The 25,207-nt window shown below is 39.3% G+C and overlaps 1 protein-coding gene and 1 long non-coding RNA gene across 2 annotated transcripts in view; both read left to right on the top strand.

The window, feature by feature from the left end:
* The window catches only part of LOC308325858 (crystallin J1A-like), a 33,554-nt gene extending 9,835 nt beyond the window's left edge, over positions 1-23,719 (top strand). The window contains exons 4-10 of the mRNA XM_080778580.1: positions 7,851-7,949; positions 8,198-8,290; positions 8,390-8,546; positions 8,883-8,998; positions 9,435-9,512; positions 10,138-10,277; positions 23,454-23,719. Coding sequence (XP_080634706.1) covers positions 7,851-7,949; positions 8,198-8,290; positions 8,390-8,546; positions 8,883-8,998; positions 9,435-9,512; positions 10,138-10,277; positions 23,454-23,552 — 782 coding nt within the window. The 3' untranslated portion in view covers positions 23,553-23,719. The remainder of the gene's footprint in view (positions 1-7,850; positions 7,950-8,197; positions 8,291-8,389; positions 8,547-8,882; positions 8,999-9,434; positions 9,513-10,137; positions 10,278-23,453) is intronic.
* LOC308325859 lies at positions 51-4,132 on the top strand. Its single transcript, XR_013965072.1, has 3 exons — positions 51-2,508; positions 2,765-3,120; positions 3,312-4,132. It is a non-coding gene; the product is annotated as an uncharacterized lncRNA (long non-coding RNA).
* Positions 23,720-25,207: the final 1,488 nt, after the last annotated feature.

Genomic DNA, 25,207 nt, shown 5'->3' with positions numbered 1-25,207 from the left:
GGTGGCAGGACAGCTCATTCAAGATTTAAAATACCAATCCCTATCTTTGAAGACTCCGTCTGTGCCATAAAAGCTGAGTCCTCCCTGGCTAAGCTAATCAAAGAAAGCAGCATAATCATTTGGGACGAGATCTTCAGTGTTAACCGCTTCAATGTAGAGTGCGTGGAAAGAACACTGAGGGACCTGATGCATTCTGACCAACCTTGGGGTGGCAAAACTGTCCTGTTAGGTGGAGACCCTAGGCAGACACTCCCCGTTATCAAGAGAGCAAGCAGAGCCCAAATTGTTAGAGCTTGCATCCAAATGTCTCCACTCTATCCTCTCATGAAAGAACACAAACTACACTTCAACATGAGGACTGACATAGCTGAGAGGGAGTTTGCCAACTACCTCCTGGACTTGGGGGAAGACAAAATCACACATGGAGATACTGCCATTCAAGTCCACATTCCACCACAGCACTTGGTAAAGGATATGGATACTCTCATTTCAAACACCTTTCCTGACCTGCACAATGGCTGTGTCCACAAAGACAACCTTCTTAAAGGCACTGTATACACTCCATTAAACAAGGACATACGCGAAATCAACAACAGGTGCTTAGCTGAGTTCCCTGGACAAGAGAAAATCTACTTTTCAGCTGACTCAGTTAAAGAGGACAACTACAAGGATTCTCTGCCTATAGAATTCCTCAACTCACTAACACCCTCTGGAATCCCTGACCATAACCTGAAGCTCAAACTAGGAGCTCCTGTCATGCTGCTAAGAAACTTGCAATCAGGTCGCGACCGCACTCTCAAGAACGGCACCAGAATGGTGCTGGTGCAGATGATGGACAAAGTACTTGAGTGTGAAATTGCACTAGGGACAAACAGAGGTGAAAGAATCTTCCTTCCAAGGATCCCGCACTATGACAGAGGTGAGGAGTTTCCCTTTACCTTCATCAGACGACAATTCCCTGTCAGGTTAGCTTTCGCCGTTACCATAAATAAAGGTCAGGGCCAGGAAAATGACAGAGTTGGCATCTACTTGCCTCAGCCTGTGTTCGCACATGGCCAACTGTACACAGCCTTCTCTAGGGGAAAGAAAGCCAGTGCTGTCAAAGTTTTAATAGACAATAATGATGAGGGCAAAACTGACAACATTGTTTACACTGAACTCCTTTAATTGTCCATAAATCACACTTCAGACTCTGCAATGGCACCAAACTGTTTTTCCTGAGAACCCTCAACAACAAACTGCTGCTGTGCAAAATTGCAGCCACACAAAAGGAAGTCCTGATCCCTAGAATCAAGTTCATTTCTGATACTCAACATTCCTACTTTGAGTGGGCCAGACGGCAGTTTCCAGTCCGCACCGTTTTTGCCACCACCATCAACAAATCCCAAGGACAGACACTTACAAGAGTGGGGGTCTGGCTTTCGTCCCCTGTCTTCACTCACGGACAGCTTTATGTTGCCAGCTCAAGGACGGGTAACCCAGAAGCTCTCACCTATGCCATAAAGCAAAAAGAAGGACAGCCAGAACATCATACTACCAATGTGGTTTTTCAAGCCTTGCTTCGCGCTGTGCTTCCTGGCCCTACAATCCCCATTGAGGTAAGGCTGTTGCATTGCTACATATGTCATTTCTACACATAATATAAAACTGCTGCTAACCTGAAGATCATTATGATCAAACAAATCACTATCCTTTGTTTCACGTCTGCCCTGGTGGACATGTTTCTCCCATTATGCAGGCTCTACTGACCAAAACTTTTCTGTGTCTCCTTTTCTACAGGCTCAACCATGACAATCTCTGGAACCAGAAACACCCCTTCCACATCACCCCACTCCTCCACGCCCTCCTCTGGATCAGCTGCCCAATATAATTGTTCCTTTACTAAGTTGGCCTTTCCACAACAACTGTGTTCACTGTTGGGGGGGGGAGGAGGGTCCACGTGTTGCAAGGCCAGGGCTCTAAGGGTGTTTTACACTTTGAAGTATTGTAGTAGTGTATCTAACATGTTAAAAATGACATAGTGCACTTGATTGTAAAATGTAAAATATTTTGGTTAGTAGAACAGTTTCGTTAATTAACCTCAGGTATACATTTGATGAATATAGTGCACTTAATTGTACAATTTAACATGTTGATTACAAACTGCTGCTATGCAAAATTGCAGCCACACAAAAGGAAGTCCTGATCCCTAGAATCAAGTTCATTGCTGATCCTCAACATTAACATTCCTACTTTGTGTGGGCCAGACGGCAGTTTCCAGTCCGCACCGCTTTTGCCACCACCATCAACAAATCCCAAGGACACACACTTACAAGAGTGGGGGTCTGGCTTTCGTCCCCTGTCTTCACTCACGGACAGCTTTATGTTGCCAGCTCAAGGACGGGTAACCCAGAAACTCTCACGTATGCCATAAAGCAGAAAGAAGGACAGCCAGAACATCATACTACCAATGTGGTTTTTCAAGCCTTGCTTCGCGCTGTGCTTCCTGGCCCTACAATCCCCATTGAGGTAAGGCTGTTGCATTGCTACATATGTCATTTCTACACATGTCATTTCTGAATAATATAAAACTGCTGCTAACCTGAAGATCATTAGGATCAAACAAATCACTATCCTTTGTTTCACGTCTGCCCTGGTGGACATGTTTCTCCCATTATGCAGGCTCTACTGACCAAAACTGCAGCTTCTTCTACTATTCACTGTTAACATTAACACTCACATTTTGTGCTTGAGTCATCCCTTATCTGTGTCTCCTTTTCTACAGGCTCAACCATGACAATCTCTGGAACCAGAAACACCCCTTCCACATCACCCCACTCCTCCACGCCCTCCTCTGGATCAGCTGGCCAATATAAGTGTTCCTTTACTAAGTTGGCCTTTCCACAACAACTGCGTTCACTGTTAACATTAACATTCTTTCCTACAAATACACTCAGACTCCATTAAAAATACACTGAGACCAACATTTTACATGTTTTGACTTTGTCAACCTTTGCTCCCACAGAAGCTCTCACCTATGCCATAAAGCAGAAAGAAAGACAGCCGGAACATCATACTACCAATGTGGTTTTTCAAGCCTTGCTTCGCGCTGTGCTTCCTGGCCCTACAATCCCCATTCACGTAAGGCTGTTGCATTGCTACATATGTCATTTCTACACATGTCATTTCTGAATAATATAAAACTGATGCTAACCTGAACATGATTATGATCAAACAAATCACTATCCTTTGTTTCACGTCTGCCCTGGTGGACATGTTTCTCCCATTATGCAGGCTCTACTGACAAACTTTTCTGTCTCCTTTTCTACAAGCTCAACCATGACAATCTCTGGAACCAGAAACACCCCTTCCACATCACCCCACTCCTCCACGCCCTCCTCTGGATCAGCTGCCCAATATAATTGTTCCTTTAACAACATGTTAAAAATGATATAGTGCACTTCATTGTAAAATGTAAAATCTTTTGATTAGTGGGACATTTTCGTTAATTAACCGTAGGTATACATTTGATGAATATAGTGCACTTAATTGTAAAATGTAACATGTTAATTCATTTGATGTATAGTAAATGTATGTAGGATAAATGGACAGTCATGGTTCCTATTGGGACCACGACTTTAAGGGGGGGGGGGGGAGTGTGATACCCCACACACATACTGAGTAGTGGATGTGCCTGCCTATTGCCTAACTTTCATCCTGTAGGTGAGCCTGGGTAGGGCATTGGCCCGATGGCTGATGGGAGAGCACCTGGGCCCGGTGTCTCCCAGAGGCCATAAATACCACACTCATCCCAGTTGAGAAGAGAGATCCAGAGGAGCCACACCTGCTGCCTCCACTCCCTTCATTAGCCTCCATGCCTCCGTTCCTTTATGTTTGATTGTTCTTTCCATCCACACATGCACCACACCATGTATCACACATCCATACACTACACCTACACCACTGACTCACTGACTACACATTCCATATAATTTGTTATGTTAAGTACTGCAGTTCTTTTTAGTTCCTTATATAGGCCTATTATTTAATAAATCATATATTGTTCATCTTTCGCACGTCTCCTGCTCCGAATGTTTGTCAAGGCAAGAACCAGCCATGACAATTCTTTCCTACAAATACACTCAGACTCCATAAAAAATACACTGAGACCAACATTTTAAATGTTGTGACTTTGTCTACCTCTCACAATTTCCTTCCTCCAATTTGCGCTGCGCGCCGCTAGGATGAGCGGGCCGAAGGCCCGCGAAATTCTAGTCTATTTATACAAGTGAGAAGTGGTACCCATACTCATTCTTTGTGCTCTATCTCCGACCGAACCACACTTTTACCACACATCTCTATATGCAAAATAAATTCGCCACGCTCCCCGAACTGACATAGGCTATTTTTTAGCCGTTCAAGTGTCTTATTTACTCTGCAAATATTACTTTTATGAAACACGCTGTTATTGCTCAACGTCAACAGCCTACGTCACAATCGTCATGTTGGCGTCTACCAAAATCGTCATGTTGGCGTCTACTACGCCAACTACGTTCACTTAATGGGGCCAGTCTTTCACAGTGACACACATGTTACATGAACCACGCGCCCGGGATGGTTTCTACCCCTCAATGTCGTATACGCTGTTGCCACAACACGAGAGAAACAAGGACTTTAACCACGCTACTTACATACACTGCAACTCGCTTACAATTCGCAAACCTGGCAACATTTCCCTCTCTTACCAGCCCCGCCCCCACACTAGCTTGACTATGTCATCTCGCGCAGCACAGAATCTGATCTCGCGCAGGACATTGATGAGAGACAGAAGGAACAGGAGAGATTATACGATTGCTATTTCGCTTATTCCATCTAAATCTCTTTATTTACAAAATAAATGACTCGACGATTCCCTTAGTTACATCAACATTGTTCTTTTTCATTAATCGGATTGTGCCAAAACATCACCCTTACACCGATCACTTTGCCTATTTTCGCCACACAGCCAACTGCCCCCCCCCCCCACACACACACACACACACACACACACACCAACATGCGATTCATTAAATAACTATTTCTCCGCACGCGCGCACACAACATTATTCACGTGAAGCCTACAGGGAATTACCGACGGAATGTATATATATACATATACACACACACACACACACACGCAATATCACCCTTACACCGATCACTTTGCCTATTTTCGCCACACAGCCAACTGCCCCCCCCCCCCCCCCCCCCCCCCCCCACACACACACACACACACACACCAACATGCGATTCATTAAATAACTATTTCTCCGCACGCGCGCACACAACATTATTCACGTGAAGCCTACAGGGAATTACCGACGGAATGTATATATATACACACACACACACACACACACGCTTAGAATTTAGAGACGCGCGATTACATCACAGCTGTGCGTCATTATAGCCACACACGTCTCTAACTTGCGGACACAGTCGCGAAACTTTTCAGTTGTGTGGTACTTTTATATTCATTTAACTGTAACAGAAAGTTCCCAACTCCCAGCCACGGAGCTGCAACACAAAGCTGGCCAGTGTTGCCAAATAAGCGATTAGTAAGTAATGTCTTTTAATTTATCAGCGATTTTGGGATTATTTTTGTAGATTGACAAAAATATTGGGGGTCCTTTGCTCTTGCCATGACAATGTTTGAGAACCACTGCTCTAAAACAATATTAGACAAAGTTTGAGACACAAACACATTGCTCTCTCTCTCTCTCTCTCTCTTCTCCTTTTGTATAAATTAAATAGGCCTATTCATGATTCTGCTTATAGAGAAGTAGCCTATGTTAGTTTGTTTTATGGACTTGAGAGCTACTTTCAAAACCACCAGCACAACATACCCACCAAATAAAACTATCATCCCATTGCTGCAAATAGTGACAAAATGTAATTGAGGGGCCTTTCATATAAACGCACATGCATGGGAAATAGAGGGGGAAAAATGCAAATCGTAGGCTTTTATTTTTGTTGGTATTTGACTTTGCTACTGATGATTGTAAGCAACAACAAGTATTGCATTGTGTGTTTGAGCTGACAGGCCCTTTTTGATGTCAATCAATCAAGTCATCTCAGGTCATCTAAAGCGGCAGATGCAAAAATCGTTTTTGATATTACAATTAAATATATTTTTCGTGCCATGTCATGTGGTCTACCTGCAAAGCCTTTGTAGATCGTGATCTACCATTTGGGCACTTAACGTCAGATCAGGGGTTTTTCTCGGCCAGCGCCAAAAATGCTCCCCGAAAGCATAATCGCAGCAAATACCGGCCACTGTGTACGAGCCTTAACATGTTGACTACACTACACTACACATAATAACTAATAACCCGTTTTCAGCTTAAAGCAATTACATTTCATTGAAGCAACTCCTTAGCATTGTTTTCATACCATGGATGTGATAAGAAAATGTATCAAACATAAGGGAAATATTAAATAGTATCGGGTGTACCAGTTTGGCCTTTTCTTTTTTTTCAATGGGGCAATACATTGATTAAACAAACGTTTGATTGATTGAGTTGTACAATGTTATACAACCCTAAACTAATTTTAGAATACACTACACAATACAATACAATTTTAGAACATATAATCTTGGCCAATATGTCAAATATGTAAATATTACATATAATGGCATTGAATGGAAGCGGACCATTTGTAACACATGTTACAAATGACCCGCTTTTGCAAGTTTTCTTTGCCGTTGCTTACAGACCAGAATGAACGTGAATTCCGTCTAAACACGATGCAAACTAATGAAGAACATAAGCATGAAGACATCCATGTGGATTTTTATTCACCAACACCAAAGAAAACAAATGTAGCACACATAATCTGACTTGTTTCAAAATGCGTATAATTTTACACCTGGAGTATATTATACTCCAGGTGTAAAATTATACGCATTTTGAAACAAGTCAGATTTTCGCCAATAACTCCCCGTAGGACAAAGGTAAACACTTCAAACTTCCTGGGCACGTAGAGTACGTTGCTGTACACATACTGACGCGATGGCGTCATGGTGGCGTTGACCAATCAAGAGATAACGTCCATGTTACAACCGTGAAGCGTTACAACCTTGGCGGCTCTCCCCTACATTTGTTACTAACATTAGGTTGTGGCGAAGTAGAAACGTGGCGAGCAGATAGTGTGTTTTGGACAAACAGGCTAGGTATTGGTGTTGATTTGGGTCAACTGGACAAACAGCGTGGTGTTGTTTTGTGTCTGTGTTTGTGTTGGAGCGCCTCAGTGTGGCCGTACAGGTCATGTGCAACCTCTTCCACAGAGAGATGGAGACACTAAATCTCAGCTGGACAAACATGTTTGCATGCATGCTTCGCTGCCTTGCATGCTGTGTGCTACTGTTGAGTCTGTCACTTACTTTGACTGATTTATGGCATTGTCTTTCTGTTAAAATCCAACTATGTTAATTTAAGAACTCTGGGCATATAGGTCATTGTTTATTCACTGTGCACACGTGTAGCCTATTGTATGTCAGACTGTATGTGTGTCCCACAGTCACAATCCTTTAGTAATTAGGCTGTGGAAATATTCAGGACAAAACAATGGTACATTTCCAATAACCCATCCGTTACTACATGTGGAGTCAACTCCCGCCATTTATTTCTTCCCATAGTGCGTGGCGAAGTAGCTCTGGGATGAGTGCGCGCGAAGCGCGCACGAAATTCTAGTTCAAATAAAGTAATAAACACAGGACTTCAAAAGGCATCTTCATGTTTTGGCAATTTTATTATGTTTTGTGTCAGTCTAATGTTTGATGTGAAGAATATAATGTTGTCTGCAATGTGGTTTATTCCCTACTTAACCAGGTCTAGATGTTGACGATTTGAAGAAGCGGACATTACAGTCCTTTGGACCCGGGTCAGAGTATGATACACCGGTCAACGATCCGTACAGAGAGAAAGGAGGTAAGGACATTGGTGTTGAGATAGTGGATGAATGTGCAATATATTTGTCAAAGGACACAGAAAAGAGACATTTTCACAGTGACATGAAAAGGATACTTTAATTATTATTCCTATTCTGTTCATATTGATTGAAGGTTATGGACTAAGGTTTTGCTGTAGGTAAAATACATACAGTATATGCAAAGAATGCATAAATGTATTTTCATTTTATTTGATGCATTTCTATTTATTTATTGTCGCTATACCAGGCCCAAGACCTCAACTACCCATTGAGGGACCATGGAGACATGCAAGCTTAAAGAGCTTCCTGAAGAATATAGACGCAGGCAACGAAGAAACTGGTAAAACTGCAATGCTTAAAAATCTATAATGTAAGTGTGCTAACTGGGATATATCCCAAAAGGGAAGCATGGTAATGTTACTTTGCATTTTTGTTCAAGGTTGTGAAACAGACTGCCAGATAGATGGCATCGCAAAACTGGCTCCTGTGGTGGCTCGCTATGCAGGGAAACCTGACATGCTGGAAAAGGTGGAGAGCGCTGTCCGCGTCACCCAGAACAACGACCTGTGTGTGGCAGAGACTCTGGCAGCAGCGAGGTCAGTGCATTTAACAACAGGGCTCATGTTGTTTTAGCCCACTTGACATTACTGCCGAACATTTTCCGACAAAAACACACCGTAGTGGTTTGTTATATTTTCACTGGATTGGATTCCGTTACTTTGAGTATCAGATATGAAAATCACTTGCTTGAGCATTATAAAAACGATTTACTGTAAATCTGGTGTCCATCAACTATGGCCAAATACCTCAAATCTAATAAGCACAAAACCCGAGAGGGAGGAACAAAATGACCAGGCGACCTCGGCAGACAAGGGGGATCATCTCGCTGACAATGGGAGTAAAAATATAGACGAGCTGAATTATTTTTCCAGGTTCCTGGAACATTTCATCCTGAATGGTGCCGATCCGAAGGCCTTGGAATCGGTGCTTGCGCAGCTCAGTGACCCGAACAGAAAGCAGGCTCAGGACCTGGACAAAGCTGTGGTTGGTATGTGAGGCCCACAGCACTTTCACTCCATCACACCACAGTCATGTGACCCTGGTCACGGCACTCAGGGTTTATTCTACTGTATGCTAATAATGCTCTCTTCATCATTTCATCAGCTTTTTCTGTTTTATTTATTGAGCAGTGCCAACTGCCAAGCGCTCCTAAGTGTGTGTGTGTGTGTGTGTGTGTGTGAGTGTGACCTCTGCAGTTGTTTTGAGCAGTCAGCTAATTGGGGTCGCATTTTTAAGTTACAATGCCATTTTATTTTTCTTTGACCTGATATTGAAGGCAGTACTATATTTCTTAGTTAAACAAATATATTATGCACAATTTGTCTACTGTACACACGCGCGCAAACACAAATTACATATTTTGGCATAATAATTGTTGTATCCTTCCAAGTAAAACGTGCACATTGTTGTTTCTTTTTTTTTAGGCCATATTCATCAAGTAAAGGATAATTTGTCCAAGACTCCCCAGGAGCTAATCCCCACTGTGTTTCCAAACACCTGAGGTAACCGCAATTCTGAATTCTGAATTCTGGCAACAGAGTACTTCTGATATAGCCTTCTGAAGCTTGTCAATGTATCCACACTTTTCCTGGGCTGTGTGTGCTCCAGTTCCTGTTGATTTCATTGGATATCATTGGTCATCTGACCAGTTTCATTGGCTTTCATTGGATCAAATCGACAGGAACTGGAGCACACACAGCCCAGGAAAAGTGTGGATACTTCTCAGAAACCTTTTACAATTCACCCTTTGTCAGCTTTTCTTTCTGATTGGTCCCTGTCTGACTAACCAGCAGGCTCTTTCCGCCCTGGTTCCGCCTTGTTTTTTATATTTTCTTTTGGAAAAAACTAAAAAATAAACATGATATGCCCAGTCACCATGCTCCAGCTGTGATGTTCTTTTTTTTTTACTGACACCAAGTTTAAAATACGAATTGAACGCCACAGAATATCAATACGAAGCAACTGAAAAACGCCTTATTTCAATGGTAGTGGATGGAGAGGGAGGATTTTTGTCCAACCAAACGGCAACCAATGGGTGTGAAGAGGGGCAGAACCACGGGTGGGACTTGACAAAGGGTGAATTGCAGCGTGAGAAATGAACACTCCCTTGCTTTTTTCTCCCTTCAGGTTTGCCCGGTGCGTTCCAAGCAGCGCTGCATGGAGTCCTGGTGGCCACGGAGTACGACCAGGCCGTCAGAGACACCATGAGCTGCGGGGGATGCACCAGCAGCCGGGGCTCCTTCATCGGGGCCTGTCTTGGGGCTCAGGTACTACTGAGAGCACAACGCTGCTGTCCTCTCATATCTGCAATTAGAAATCTGGTTAAACCAGGGGTACCCACATTGTGGTGCGTGCACCACGGTTGGTGGTTTTATGGTGTGGTTACGGTTGGTGGCTGATAGTACTTGGTGGCTGATAGTACTTCCCAGGTAGGTGAAGGACTCTACCTCTCCTATTGTGGTGTCACCTAGTGTGATTGGTTCGGTACTGGTCGTATTTATCCTCATGTTCTTGGTTTTTCCTTGATGGATGTTAAGCCCTACTTGTGCGGAAGTCTCTGCAAGTGTTTTGGTCTTGTCTTGCATCTGATGGTGGGTATGTGACAGTAGTGCCAGGTCGTCTGCAAAATCTAAGTCGTCCAGCTGTGTCCATAATGTCCACCTGATTCCATTCTTCCTGTTTTCTGTTGTTGTTCTCATAATCCCAGTAAAAACAGGAATGGGGATAAGAGACAACCCTGTCTGACCCCGGTCTTGATTTCAAACTGGTTTGTTAGCTGTCCAGTGCCTTAGCTTTTGTGTATTCAACGTTTTGGGTAACATGTGAGCTTTATCCTCTAATTCATGGGCCTGGATTTTTTTTTCAAAATTTCAAAAAACATGGGCTATAACCCATCGTTTTTGTCATTTCGTCATTTTTTTCAAATCCTCAAAAATGATGAAAAACGGCGCGCTATAGTATGCCGTACGATATGGGCTATAGCCCACGGTCCAAAATGATGAGAAACGAGGCTAACTTTTTTTTCCAAAATTTCAAAAAACATGGGCTATAACCCATCGTTTTTGTCATTTCGTCATTTTTTTCAAATCCTCAAAAATGATGAAAAACTGCGCGCTATAGTATGCCGTACGATATGGGCTATAGCCCACGGTCCAAAATGATGAGAAACGAGCATAACTTTTTTTTTCAAAATTTCAAAAAACATGGGATATAACCCATCGTTTTTGTCATTTCGTCATTTTTTTCAAATCTTCAAAAATGATGAAAAACTGCGCGCTATAGTATGCCGTACGATATGGGCTATAGCCCACGGTCCAAAATGATGAGAGACGAGGCTAACTTTTTTTTTCAAAATTTCAAAAAACATGGGCTATAACCCATCGTTTTTGTCATTTCGTCATTTTTTTCAAATCCTCAAAAATGATGAAAAACTGCGCGCTATAGTATGCCGTACGATATGGGCTATAGCCCATGGTCCAAAATGATGAGAAACGAGGATAACTTTTTTTTTCAAAATTTCAAAAAACATGGGCTATAACCCATCGTTTTTGTCATTTCGTCATTTTTTTCAAATCTTCAAAAATGATGAAAAACTGAGCGCTATAGTATGCCGTACGATATGGGCTATAGCCCATGGTCCAAAATGATGAGAAACGAGGCTAACTTTTTTTTCCAAAATTTCAAAAAACATGGGCTATAACCCATCGTTTTTGTCATTTCGTCATTTTTTTCAAATCCTCAAAAATGATGAAAAACGGCGCGCTATAGTATGCCGTACGATATGGGCTATAGCCCACGGTCCAAAATGATGAGAAACGAGGCTAACTTTTTTTTTCAAAATTTCAAAAAACATGGGCTATAACCCATCGTTTTTGTCATTTCGTCATTTTTTTCAAATCCTCAAAAATGATGAAAAACGGCGCGCTATAGTATGCCGTACGATATGGGCTATAGCCCACGGTCCAAAATGATGAGAAACGAGGCTAACTTTTTTTTTCAAAATTTCAAAAAACATGGGCTATAACCCATCGTTTTTGTCATTTCGTAATTTTTTTCAAATCCTCAAAAATGATGAAAAAATGCACGCTATAGTATGCCGTACGATATGGGCTATAGCCCACGGTCCAAAATGATGAGAAACGAGCATAACTTTTTTTTTCAAAATTTCAAAAAACATGGGCTATAACCCATCGTTTTTGTCATTTCGTCATTTTTTTCAAATCTTCAAAAATGATGAAAAACTGCGCGCTATAGTATGCCGTACGATATGGGCTATAGCCCACGGTCCAAAATGATGAGAGACGAGGCTAACTTTTTTTTTCAAAATTTCAAAAAACATGGGCTATAACCCATCGTTTTTGTCATTTCGTCATTTTTTTCAAATCCTCAAAAATGATGAAAAACTGCGCGCTATAGTATGCCGTACGATATGGGCTATAGCCCATGGTCCAAAATGATGAGAAACGAGGATAACTTTTTTTTTCAAAATTTCAAAAAACATGGGCTATAACCCATCGTTTTTGTCATTTTGTCATTTTTTTCAAATCTTCAAAAATGATGAAAAACTGCGCGCTATAGTATGCCGTACGATATGGGCTATAGCCCACGGTCCAAAATGATAAGAAACGAGCATAACTTTTTTTTTCAAAATTTCAAAAAACATTGGCTATAACCCATCGTTTTTGTCATTTCGTCATTTTTTTCAAATCCTCAAAAATGATGAAAAACGGCGCGCTATAGTATGCCGTACGATATGGGCTATAGCCCACGGTCCAAAATGATGAGAAACGAGGCTAACTTTTTTTTTCAAAATTTCAAAAAACATGGGCTATAACCCATCGTTTTTGTCATTTCGTCATTTTTTTCAAATCCTCAAAAATGATGAAAAACGGCGCGCTATAGTATGCCGTACGATATGGGCTATAGCCCACGGTCCAAAATGATGAGAAACGAGGCTAACTTTTTTTTTTCAAAATTTCAAAAAACATGGGCTATAACCCATCGTTTTTGTCATTTCGTCATTTTTTTCAAATCCGAAAAAATGATGAAAAACGGCGCGCTATAGTATGCCGTACGATATGGGCTATAGCCCACGGTCCAAAATGATGAGAAACGAGGCTAACTTTTTTTTTTCAAAATTTCAAAAAACATGGGCTATAACCCATCGTTTTTGTCATTTCGTCATTTTTTTCAAATCCTCAAAAATGATGAAAAACGGCGCGCTATAGTATGCCGTACGATATGGGCTATAGCCCATGGTCCAAAATGATGAGAAACGAGGATAACTTTTTTTTTCAAAATTTCAAAAAACATGGGCTATAACCCATCGTTTTTGTCATTTCGTCATTTTTTTCAAATCTTCAAAAATGATGAAAAACTGCGCGCTATAGTATGCCGTACGATATGGGCTATAGCCCACGGTCCAAAATGATGAGAAACGAGCATAACTTTTTTTTCCAAAATTTCAAAAAACATGGGCTATAACCCATCGTTTTTGTCATTTCGTCATTTTTTTCAAATCCTCAAAAATGATGAAAAACGGCGCGCTATAGTATGCCGTACGATATGGGCTATAGCCCACGGTCCAAAATGATGAGAAACGAGGCTAACTTTTTATTTCAAAATTTCAAAAAACATGGGCTATAACCCATCGTTTTTGTCATTTCGTCATTTTTTTCAAATCCTCAAAAATGATGAAAAACGGCGCGCTATAGTATGCCGTACGATATGGGCTATAGCCCAAGGTCCAAAATGATGAGAAACGAGGCTAACTGTTTTTTTCAAAATTTCAAAAAACATGGGCTATAACCCATCGTTTTTGTCATTTCGTCATTTTTTTCAAATCCTCAAAAATGATGAAAAAATGCGCGCTATAGTATGCCGTACGATATGGGCTATAGCCCACGGTCCAAAATGATGAGAAACGAGCATAACTTTTTTTTCAAAATTTCAAAAAACATGGGCTATAACCCATCGTTTTTGTCATTTCGTCATTTTTTTCAAATCTTCAAAAATGATGAAAAACTGCGCGCTATAGTATGCCGTACGATATGGGCTATAGCCCATGGTCCAAAATGATGAGAAACGAGGCTAACTTTTTTTTTCAAAATTTCAAAAAACATGGGCTATAACCCATCGTTTTTGTCATTTCGTCATTTTATAGCCTATAGTATGCCGTACGATATGGGCTATAGCCCACGGTCCAAAATGATGAGAAACGAGCATAACTTTTTTTTTCAAAATTTCAAAAAACATGGGCTATAACCCATCGTTTTTGTCATTTCGTCATTTTTTTCAAATCTTCAAAAATGATGAAAAACTGCGCGCTATAGTATGCCGTACGATATGGGCTATAGCCCACGGTCCAAAATGATGAGAAACGAGCATAACTTTTTTTTTCAAAATTTCAAAAAACATGGGCTATAACCCATCGTTTTTGTCATTTCGTCATTTTTTTCAAATCTTCAAAAATGATGAAAAACTGCGCGCTATAGTATGCCGTACGATATGGGCTATAGCCCATGGTCCAAAATGATGAGAAACGAGCATAACTTTTTTTTTCAAAATTTCAAAAAACATGGGCTATAACCCATCGTTTTTGTCATTTCGTCATTTTTTTCAAATCCTCAAAAATGATGAAAAACGGCGCGCTATAGTATGCCGTACGATATGGGCTATAGCCCACGGTCCAAAATGATGAGAAACAAGCATAACTTTTTTTTTCAAAATTTCAAAAAACATGGGCTATAACCCATCGTTTTTGTCATTTCGTCATTTTTTTCAAATCCTCAAAAATGATGAAAAACTGCGCGCTATAGTATGCCGTACGATATGGGCTATAGCCCACGGTCCAAAATGATGAGAAACGAGCATAATTTTTTTTTCTCAAAATTTCAAAAAACATGGGCTATAACCCATCGTTTTTGTCATTTCGTCATTTTTTTCAAATCTTCAAAAATGATGAAAAACTGCGCGCTATAGTATGCCGTACGATATGGGCTATAGCCCATGGTCCAAAATGATGAGAAACGAGCATAACTGTTTTTTTCAAAATTTCAAAAAACATGGGCTATAACCCATCGTTTTTGTCATTTCGTCATTTTTTTCAAATCCTCAAAAATGATGAAAAACGGCGCGCTATAGTATGCCGTACGATATGGGCTATAGCCCACGGTCCAAAATGATGAGAAACGAGCATAACTTTTTTTTTCAAAATTTCAAAAAACATGGGCTATAACCCATCGTTTTTGTCATTTCGTCATTTTTTTCAAATCCTCAAAAATGATGAAAAACTGCGCGCTATAGTATGCCGTACGATATGGGCTATAGCCCACGGTCCAAAATGATGAGAAACAAGCATAACTTTTTTTTTCAAAATTTCAAAAAACATGGGCTATAACCCATCGTTTTTGTCATTTCGTCATTTTTTTCAAATCCTCAATAATGATGAAAAACTGCGTGTTATAGTATGCCGTACGATATGCGCTATAGCCCACGGTCCAAAATGATGAGAAACGAGGCTAACTTTTTTTTTCAAAATTTCAAAAAACATGGGCTATAACCCATCGTTTTTGTCATTTCGTCATTTTTTTCAAATCCTCAAAAATGATGAAAAACTGCGCGCTATAGTATGCCGTACGATATGGGCTATAGCCCACGGTCCAAAATGATGAGAAACGAGGCTAACTTTTTTTTTCAAAATTTCAAAAAACATGGCCTATAACCCATCGTTTTTTTCATTTTTTCATTTTTGTCAAATCATCAAAAATGACGAAAAACGGCGCGCTATAGTATGCCGTACGATATGGGCTATAGCCCACGGTCCAAAATGATGAGAAACGAGGATAACTTTTTTTTTCAAAATTTCAAAAAACATGGGCTATAACCCATCGTTTTTGTCATTTCGTCATTTTTTTCAAATCCTCAAAAATGATGAAAAACGGCGCGCTATAGTATGCCGTACGATATGGGCTATAGCCCATGGTCCAAAATGATGAGAAACGAGGCTAACTTTTTTTTTCAAAATTTCAAAAAACATGGGCTATAACCCATCGTTTTTGTCATTTCGTCATTTTTTTCAAATCCTCAAAAATGATGAAAAACGGCGCGCTATAGTATGCCGTACGATATGGGCTATAGCCCACGGTCCAAAATGATGAGAAACGAGGCTAACTTTTTTTTTCAAAATTTCAAAAAACATGGGCTATAACCCATCGTTTTTGTCATTTCGTCATTTTTTTCAAATCCTCAAAAATGATGAAAAACGGCGCGCTATAGTATGCCGTACGATATGGGCTATAGCCCACGGTCCAAAATGATGAGAAACGAGGCTAACTTTTTTTTTTCAAAATTTCAAAAAACATGGGCTATAACCCATCGTTTTTGTCATTTCGTCATTTTTTTCAAATCCGAAAAAATTATGAAAAACGGCGCGCTATAGTATGCCGTACGATATGGGCTATAGCCCACGGTCCAAAATGATGAGAAACGAGGCTAACTTTTTTTTTTCAAAATTTCAAAAAACATGGGCTATAACCCATCGTTTTTGTCATTTCGTCATTTTTTTCAAATCCTCAAAAATGATGAAAAACGGCGCGCTATAGTATGCCGTACGATATGGGCTATAGCCCATGGTCCAAAATGATGAGAAACGAGGATAACTTTTTTTTTCAAAATTTCAAAAAACATGGGCTATAACCCATCGTTTTTGTCATTTCGTCATTTTTTTCAAATCTTCAAAAATGATGAAAAACTGCGCGCTATAGTATGCCGTACGATATGGGCTATAGCCCACGGTCCAAAATGATGAGAAACGAGCATAACTTTTTTTTTCAAAATTTCAAAAAACATGGGCTTTAACCCATCGTTTTTGTCATTTCGTCATTTTTTTCAAATCCTCAAAAATGATGAAAAACTGCGCGCTATAGTATGCCGTACGATATGGGCTATAGCCCATGGTCCAAAATGATGAGAAACGAGGCTAACTTTTTTTTTCAAAATTTCAAAAAACATGGGCTATAACCCATCGTTTTTGTCATTTCGTCATTTTTTTCAAATCCTCAAAAATGATGAAAAACGGCGCGCTATAGTATGCCGTACGATATGGGCTATAGCCCACGGTCCAAAATGATGAGAAACGAGGCTAACTTTTTTTTTCAAAATTTCAAAAAACATGGGCTATAACCCATCGTTTTTGTCATTTCGTCATTTTTTTCAAATCCTCAAAAATGATGAAAAACGGCGCGCTATAGTATGCCGTACGATATGGGCTATAGCCCACGGTCCAAAATGATGAGAAACGAGGCTAACTTTTTTTTTTCAAAATTTCAAAAAACATGGGCTATAACCCATCGTTTTTGTCATTTCGTCATTTTTTTCAAATCCGAAAAAATTATGAAAAACGGCGCGCTATAGTATGCCGTACGATATGGGCTATAGCCCACGGTCCAAAATGATGAGAAACGAGGCTAACTTTTTTTTTTCAAAATTTCAAAAAACATGGGCTATAACCCATCGTTTTTGTCATTTCGTCATTTTTTTCAAATCCTCAAAAATGATGAAAAACGGCGCGCTATAGTATGCCGTACGATATGGGCTATAGCCCATGGTCCAAAATGATGAGAAACGAGGATAACTTTTTTTTTCAAAATTTCAAAAAACATGGGCTATAACCCATCGTTTTTGTCATTTCGTCATTTTTTTCAAATCTTCAAAAATGATGAAAAACTGCGCGCTATAGTATGCCGTACGATATGGGCTATAGCCCACGGTCCAAAATGATGAGAAACGAGCATAACTTTTTTTTTCAAAATTTCAAAAAACATGGGCTATAACCCATCGTTTTTGTCATTTCGTCATTTTTTTCAAATCCTCAAAAATGATGAAAAACGGCGCGCTATAGTATGCCGTACGATATGGGCTATAGCCCACGGTCCAAAATGATGAGAAACGAGGCTAACTTTTTTTTTTCAAAATTTCAAAAAACATGGGCTATAACCCATCGTTTTTGTCATTTCGTCATTTTTTTCAAATCCGAAAAAATTATGAAAAACGGCGCGCTATAGTATGCCGTACGATATGGGCTATAGCCCACGGTCCAAAATGATGAGAAACGAGGCTAACTTTTTTTTTTCAAAATTTCAAAAAACATGGGCTATAACCCATCGTTTTTGTCATTTCGTCATTTTTTTCAAATCCTCAAAAATGATGAAAAACGGCGCGCTATAGTATGCCGTACGATATGGGCTATAGCCCATGGTCCAAAATGATGAGAAACGAGGATAACTTTTTTTTTCAAAATTTCAAAAAACATGGGCTATAACCCATCGTTTTTGTCATTTCGTCATTTTTTTCAAATCTTCAAAAATGATGAAAAACTGCGCGCTATAGTATGCCGTACGATATGGGCTATAGCCCACGGTCCAAAATGATGAGAAACGAGCATAACTTTTTTTTTCAAAATTTCAAAAAACATGGGCTTTAACCCATCGTTTTTGTCATTTCGTCATTTTTTTCAAATCCTCAAAAATGATGAAAAACTGCGCGCTATAGTATGCCGTACGATATGGGCTATAGCCCATGGTCCAAAATGATGAGAAACGAGGCTAACTTTTTTTTTCAAAATTTCAAAAAACATGGGCTATAACCCATCGTTTTTGTCATTTCGTCATTTTTTTCAAATCCTCAAAAATGATGAAAAACGGCGCGCTATAGTATGCCGTACGATATGGGCTATAGCCCACGGTCCTAAATGATGAGAAACGAGGCTAACTTTTTTTTTCAAAATTTCAAAAAACATGGGCTATAACCCATCGTTTTTGTCATTTCGTCATTTTTTTCAAATCCTCAAAAATTATGAAAAACTGCGCGCTATAGTATGCCGTACGATATGGGCTATAGCCCATGGTCCAAAATGATGAGAAACGAGGATAACTTTTTTTTTCAAAATTTCAAAAAACATGGGCTATAACCCATCGTTTTTGTCATTTCGTCATTTTTTTCAAATCCTCAAAAATTATGAAAAACTGCGCGCTATAGTATGCCGTACGATATGGGCTATAGCCCATGGTCCAAAATGATGAGAAACGAGGATAACTTTTTTTTTCAAAATTTCAAAAAACATGGGCTATAACCCATCGTTTTTGTCATTTCGTCATTTTTTTCAAATCTTCAAAAATGATGAAAAACTGCGCGCTATAGTATGCCGTACGATATGGGCTATAGCCCATGGTCCAAAATGATGAGAAACGAGGCTAACTTTTTTTTTCAAAATTTCAAAAAACATGGGCTATAACCCATCGTTTTTGTCATTTCGTCATTTTTTTCAAATCCTCAAAAATGATGAAAAACTGCGCGCTATAGTATGCCGTACGATATGGGCTATAGCCCACGGTCCAAAATGATGAGAAACGAGCATAACTTTTTTTTTCAAAATTTCAAAAAACATGGGCTATAACCCATCGTTTTTGTCATTTCGTCATTTTTTTCAAATCCTCAAAAATGATGAAAAACTGCGCGCTATAGTATGCCGTACGATATGGGCTATAGCCCACGGTCCAAAATGATGAGAAACGAGCATAACTTTTTTTTTCAAAATTTCAAAAAACATGGGCTATAACCCATCGTTTTTGTCATTTCGTCATTTTTTTCAAATCCTCAAAAATTATGAAAAACTGCGCGCTATAGTATGCCGTACGATATGGGCTATAGCCCATGGTCCAAAATGATGAGAAACGAGGATAACTTTTTTTTTCAAAATTTCAAAAAACATGGGCTATAACCCATCGTTTTTGTCATTTCGTCATTTTTTTCAAATCCTCAAAAATTATGAAAAACTGCGCGCTATAGTATGCCGTACGATATGGGCTATAGCCCATGGTCCAAAATGATGAGAAACGAGGATAACTTTTTTTTTCAAAATTTCAAAAAACATGGGCTATAACCCATCGTTTTTGTCATTTCGTCATTTTTTTCAAATCTTCAAAAATGATGAAAAACTGCGCGCTATAGTATGCCGTACGATATGGGCTATAGCCCATGGTCCAAAATGATGAGAAACGAGGCTAACTTTTTTTTTCAAAATTTCAAAAAACATGGGCTATAACCCATCGTTTTTGTCATTTCGTCATTTTTTTCAAATCCTCAAAAATGATGAAAAACTGCGCGCTATAGTATGCCGTACGATATGGGCTATAGCCCACGGTCCAAAATGATGAGAAACGAGCATAACTTTTTTTTTCAAAATTTCAAAAAACATGGGCTATAACCCATCGTTTTTGTCATTTCGTCATTTTTTTCAAATCCTCAAAAATGATGAAAAACTGCGCGCTATAGTATGCCGTACGATATGGGCTATAGCCCACGGTCCAAAATGATGAGAAACGAGCATAACTTTTTTTTTCAAAATTTCAAAAAACATGGGCTATAACCCATCGTTTTTGTCATTTCGTCATTTTTTTCAAATCCTCAAAAATTATGAAAAACTGCGCGCTATAGTATGCCGTACGATATGGGCTATAGCCCATGGTCCAAAATGATGAGAAACGAGGATAACTTTTTTTTTCAAAATTTCAAAAAACATGGGCTATAACCCATCGTTTTTGTCATTTCGTCATTTTTTTCAAATCCTCAAAAATTATGAAAAACTGCGCGCTATAGTATGCCGTACGATATGGGCTATAGCCCATGGTCCAAAATGATGAGAAACGAGGATAACTTTTTTTTTCAAAATTTCAAAAAACATGGGCTATAACCCATCGTTTTTGTCATTTCGTCATTTTTTTCAAATCTTCAAAAATGATGAAAAACTGCGCGCTATAGTATGCCGTACGATATGGGCTATAGCCCATGGTCCAAAATGATGAGAAACGAGGCTAACTTTTTTTTTCAAAATTTCAAAAAACATGGGCTATAACCCATCGTTTTTGTCATTTCGTCATTTTTTTCAAATCCTCAAAAATGATGAAAAACTGCGCGCTATAGTATGCCGTACGATATGGGCTATAGCCCACGGTCCAAAATGATGAGAAACGAGCATAACTTTTTTTTTCAAAATTTCAAAAAACATGGGCTATAACCCATCGTTTTTGTCATTTCGTCATTTTTTTCAAATCCTCAAAAATGATGAAAAACTGCGCGCTATAGTATGCCGTACGATATGGGCTATAGCCCACGGTCCAAAATGATGAGAAACGAGCATAACTTTTTTTTTCAAAATTTCAAAAAACATGGGCTATAACCCATCGTTTTTGTCATTTTGTCATTTTTTTCAAATCCTCAAAAATGATGAAAAACAGCGCGCTATAGTATGCCGTACGATATGGGCTATAGCCCATGGTCCAAAATGATGAGAAACGAGGATAACTTTTTTTTTCAAAATTTCAAAAAACATGGGCTATAACCCATCGTTTTTGTCATTTCGTCATTTTATAGCCTATAGTATGCCGTACGATATGGGCTATAGCCCACGGTCCAAAATGATGAGAAACGAGCATAACTTTTTTTTTCAAAATTTCAAAAAACATGGGCTATAACCCATCGTTTTTGTCATTTCGTCATTTTTTTCAAATCTTCAAAAATGATGAAAAACTGCGCGCTATAGTATGCCGTACGATATGGGCTATAGCCCACGGTCCAAAATGATGAGAAACGAGCATAACTTTTTTTTTCAAAATTTCAAAAAACATGGGCTATAACCCATCGTTTTTGTCATTTCGTCATTTTTTTCAAATCTTCAAAAATGATGAAAAACTGCGCGCTATAGTATGCCGTACGATATGGGCTATAGCCCATGGTCCAAAATGATGAGAAACGAGCATAACTTTTTTTTTCAAAATTTCAAAAAACATGGGCTATAACCCATCGTTTTTGTCATTTCGTCATTTTTTTCAAATCCTCAAAAATGATGAAAAACTGCGCGCTATAGTATGCCGTACGATATGGGCTATAGCCCACGGTCCAAAATGATGAGAAACGAGGCTAACTTTTTTTTTCAAAATTTCAAAAAACATGGGCTATAACCCATCGTTTTTGTCATTTCGTCATTTTTTTCAAATCCTCAAAAATGATGAAAAACTGCGCGCTATAGTATGCCGTACGATATGGGCTATAGCCCACGGTCCAAAATGATGAGAAACAAGCATAACTTTTTTTTTCAAAATTTCAAAAAACATGGGCTATAACCCATCGTTTTTGTCATTTCGTCATTTTTTTCAAATCCTCAAAAATGATGAAAAACTGCGCGCTATAGTATGCCGTACGATATGGGCTATAGCCCACGGTCCAAAATGATGAGAAACAAGCATAACTTTTTTTTTCAAAATTTCAAAAAACATGGGCTATAACCCATCGTTTTTGTCATTTCGTCATTTTTTTCAAATCCTCAAAAATGATGAAAAACTGCGCGCTATAGTATGCCGTACGATATGGGCTATAGCCCACGGTCCAAAATGATGAGAAACGAGGCTAACTTTTTTTTTCAAAATTTCAAAAAACATGGGCTATAACCCATCGTTTTTGTCATTTCGTCATTTTTTTTAAATCCTCAAAAATGATGAAAAACTGCGCGCTATAGTATGCCGTACGATATGGGCTATAGCCCACGGTCCAAAATGATGAGAAACGAGGCTAACTTTTTTTTTCAAAATTTCAAAAAACATGGGCTATAACCCATCGTTTTTGTCATTTCGTCATTTTTTTCAAATCCTCAAAAATGATGAAAAACTGCGCGCTATAGTATGCCGTACGATATGGGCTATAGCCCACGGTCCAAAATGATGAGAAACGAGGCTAACTTTTTTTTTCATGCACCAGCAGCCGGGGCTCCTTCATCGGGGCCTGTCTTGGGGCTCAGGTACTACTGAGAGCACAACGCTGCTGTCCTCTCATATCTGCAATTAGAAATCGGGTTAAACCAGGGGTACCCACATTGTGGTGCGTGCACCACGGTTGGTGGTTTTATGGTGTTATTTAGCACAAATGGTAAAATCTGGTAAAACACTGTTGTAAGGCCTGGGCCATGGCTCAATGGTCAAGGCACCTTGGCTGGTAATCCAGTCTGTCTCTCAGTGCAGTGACATTCTGTGATTATTTGCCATAAATCATATTAAAAATCTAACTTTCGGTCAAATACAACGAAACTTAGCGAAGGGGTGCGTCAGCTATACTGTAGGTCAGGAGGTAACGGGGGTGCAGGGCTAAAATAGTTTGGGGACTGCTGGAATGAATATTTAAATTGTTTGTTCTAGGTTTAGTACAGGATTTATGATGTTTTAACTTTGCAACAACAATTGATTGATTGATTCAGGAATTTAGTTATTACGGTATTAGAAGTCCGGTCAGTGGCAAGTATGCCTGTGAATCTAAATGCCTGCTTCTGTAATTAAATAGAATAATGTTGATATACCAACATGCCTGTATAACTAAGTGTGCTTTCATTTCCATAGATGGGACTTCAGGGAATTCCAACTGCATGGAAGAGCAAGACGCTTCAATATGACTCTCTGCTGGAGCACGCAAAGAGGGTAGTTGAACGCCGTCAGTAGTCGTGGTGATTCTGGGAACATCTGAGAGACTGTTGAGTTTTGACAGAACAGTAAATGAAGGTTCTTGTCTAAAGTTTTCAGGGCAGGAGCCAGATGTGTTTGTCTCTGTTAAAAGTACAACATGTTTGATTCACATGTAAACCCAAAGGTGTCTATGAAATAAAAACATTCATGTTGAGCCTTTGTTTTATTATTGTGCTTGGACTGAATATAGTACGACACCCATCCATCTCACCCCTTGTGAGATGGAGATCATTTTGAAACGAGGATAAAACCTAAGCTGATAAATTCTGGAAATCGTTTGTTTAAATCAATGTTATAACTTAAGTTACGACCTATTATAAGCAGAATGATATGGTAAATGTATGCAATTTGCAATGTTAAAATGCCACGTGATTTACATGTTTGTTTTTGAGAAAACTAATGTACAAAATCAGACATCAGAGTTCAGACGGGTGTCATGGGTTGCCTCCAAGGGATTGTGTACATTTAAATTATTTAAAATGAAAAAAACGATGAGTTATAGCCCATGTTCCGCAATTTACGCAATTTCGCAATTTCCGCAATTACCATTTCCGCAATTTCCGCAATTTCTATTTCCGCAATTTCCGCAATTCCGCAATTTCCGCAATTACCATTTCTGCAATTTACGCAATTCCGCAATTTCCGCAATTTCCATTTCCGCAATTTCCGCAATTCCACAATTTCCGCAATTACCATTTCCGCAATTCCGCAATTCGCGCAATTACAATTTCCGCAATTCCGCAATTTACGCAATTTCCATTTACGCAATTTCCGCAATTCCACAATTTCCGCAATTACCATTTCCGCAATTTCCGCATTTCGCAATTTCCGCAAGTTTCTCATACTCCACAACATTCCGCAATTTGCTAATGTTTCTCATCCTCCGCAACACTGAATTTTTCTGGTAAATACAACACATTGAGCACTGCAGGGAGTTGAACCCCGTTCCGGTAAACCAGAAGTACCACACCAGTGCCTTAGCTTTTGTGTATTCAACGTTTTGGGTAACATGTGAGCTTTATCCTCTAATTCATAGACCTGGTTTTTTTTTCAAATTTTCAAAAAAAATGGGCTATAACCCATCGTTTTTTTCATTTTTTCATTTTTGTCAAATCATCAAAAATGACGAAAAACGGCGCGCTATAGTATGCCGTACGATATGGGCTATAGCCCACGGTCCAAAATGATGAGAAACGAGGCTAACTTTTTTTTCCAAAATTTCAAAAAACATGGGCTATAACCCATCGTTTTTGTCATTTCGTCATTTTTTTCAAATCCTCAAAAATGATGAAAAACTGCGCGCTATAGTATGCCGTACGATATGGGCTATAGCCCACGGTCCAAAATGATGAGAAACGAGCATAACTTTTTTTTTCAAAATTTCAAAAAACATGGGCTATAACCCATCGTTTTTTTCATTTTTTCATTTTTTTCAAATCCTCAAAAATGATGAAAAACAGCGCGCTATAGTATGCCGTACGATATGGGCTGTAGCCCATGGTCCAAAATGATGAGAAACGAGGATAACTTTTTTTTTCAAAATTTCAAAAAACATGGGCTATAACCCATCGTTTTTGTCATTTCGTCATTTTTTTCAAATCTTCAAAAATGATGAAAAACTGCGCGCTATA

Source organism: Protomyctophum bolini (assembly GCF_963924005.1).
Source record: "Protomyctophum bolini genome assembly, chromosome: 12".
NCBI classification, from domain to species: domain Eukaryota; kingdom Metazoa; phylum Chordata; class Actinopteri; order Myctophiformes; family Myctophidae; genus Protomyctophum; species Protomyctophum bolini.
The sequence above is the reverse complement of the archived record's forward strand: the minus strand, read 5'-3'. Positions and strand labels throughout refer to the sequence as shown.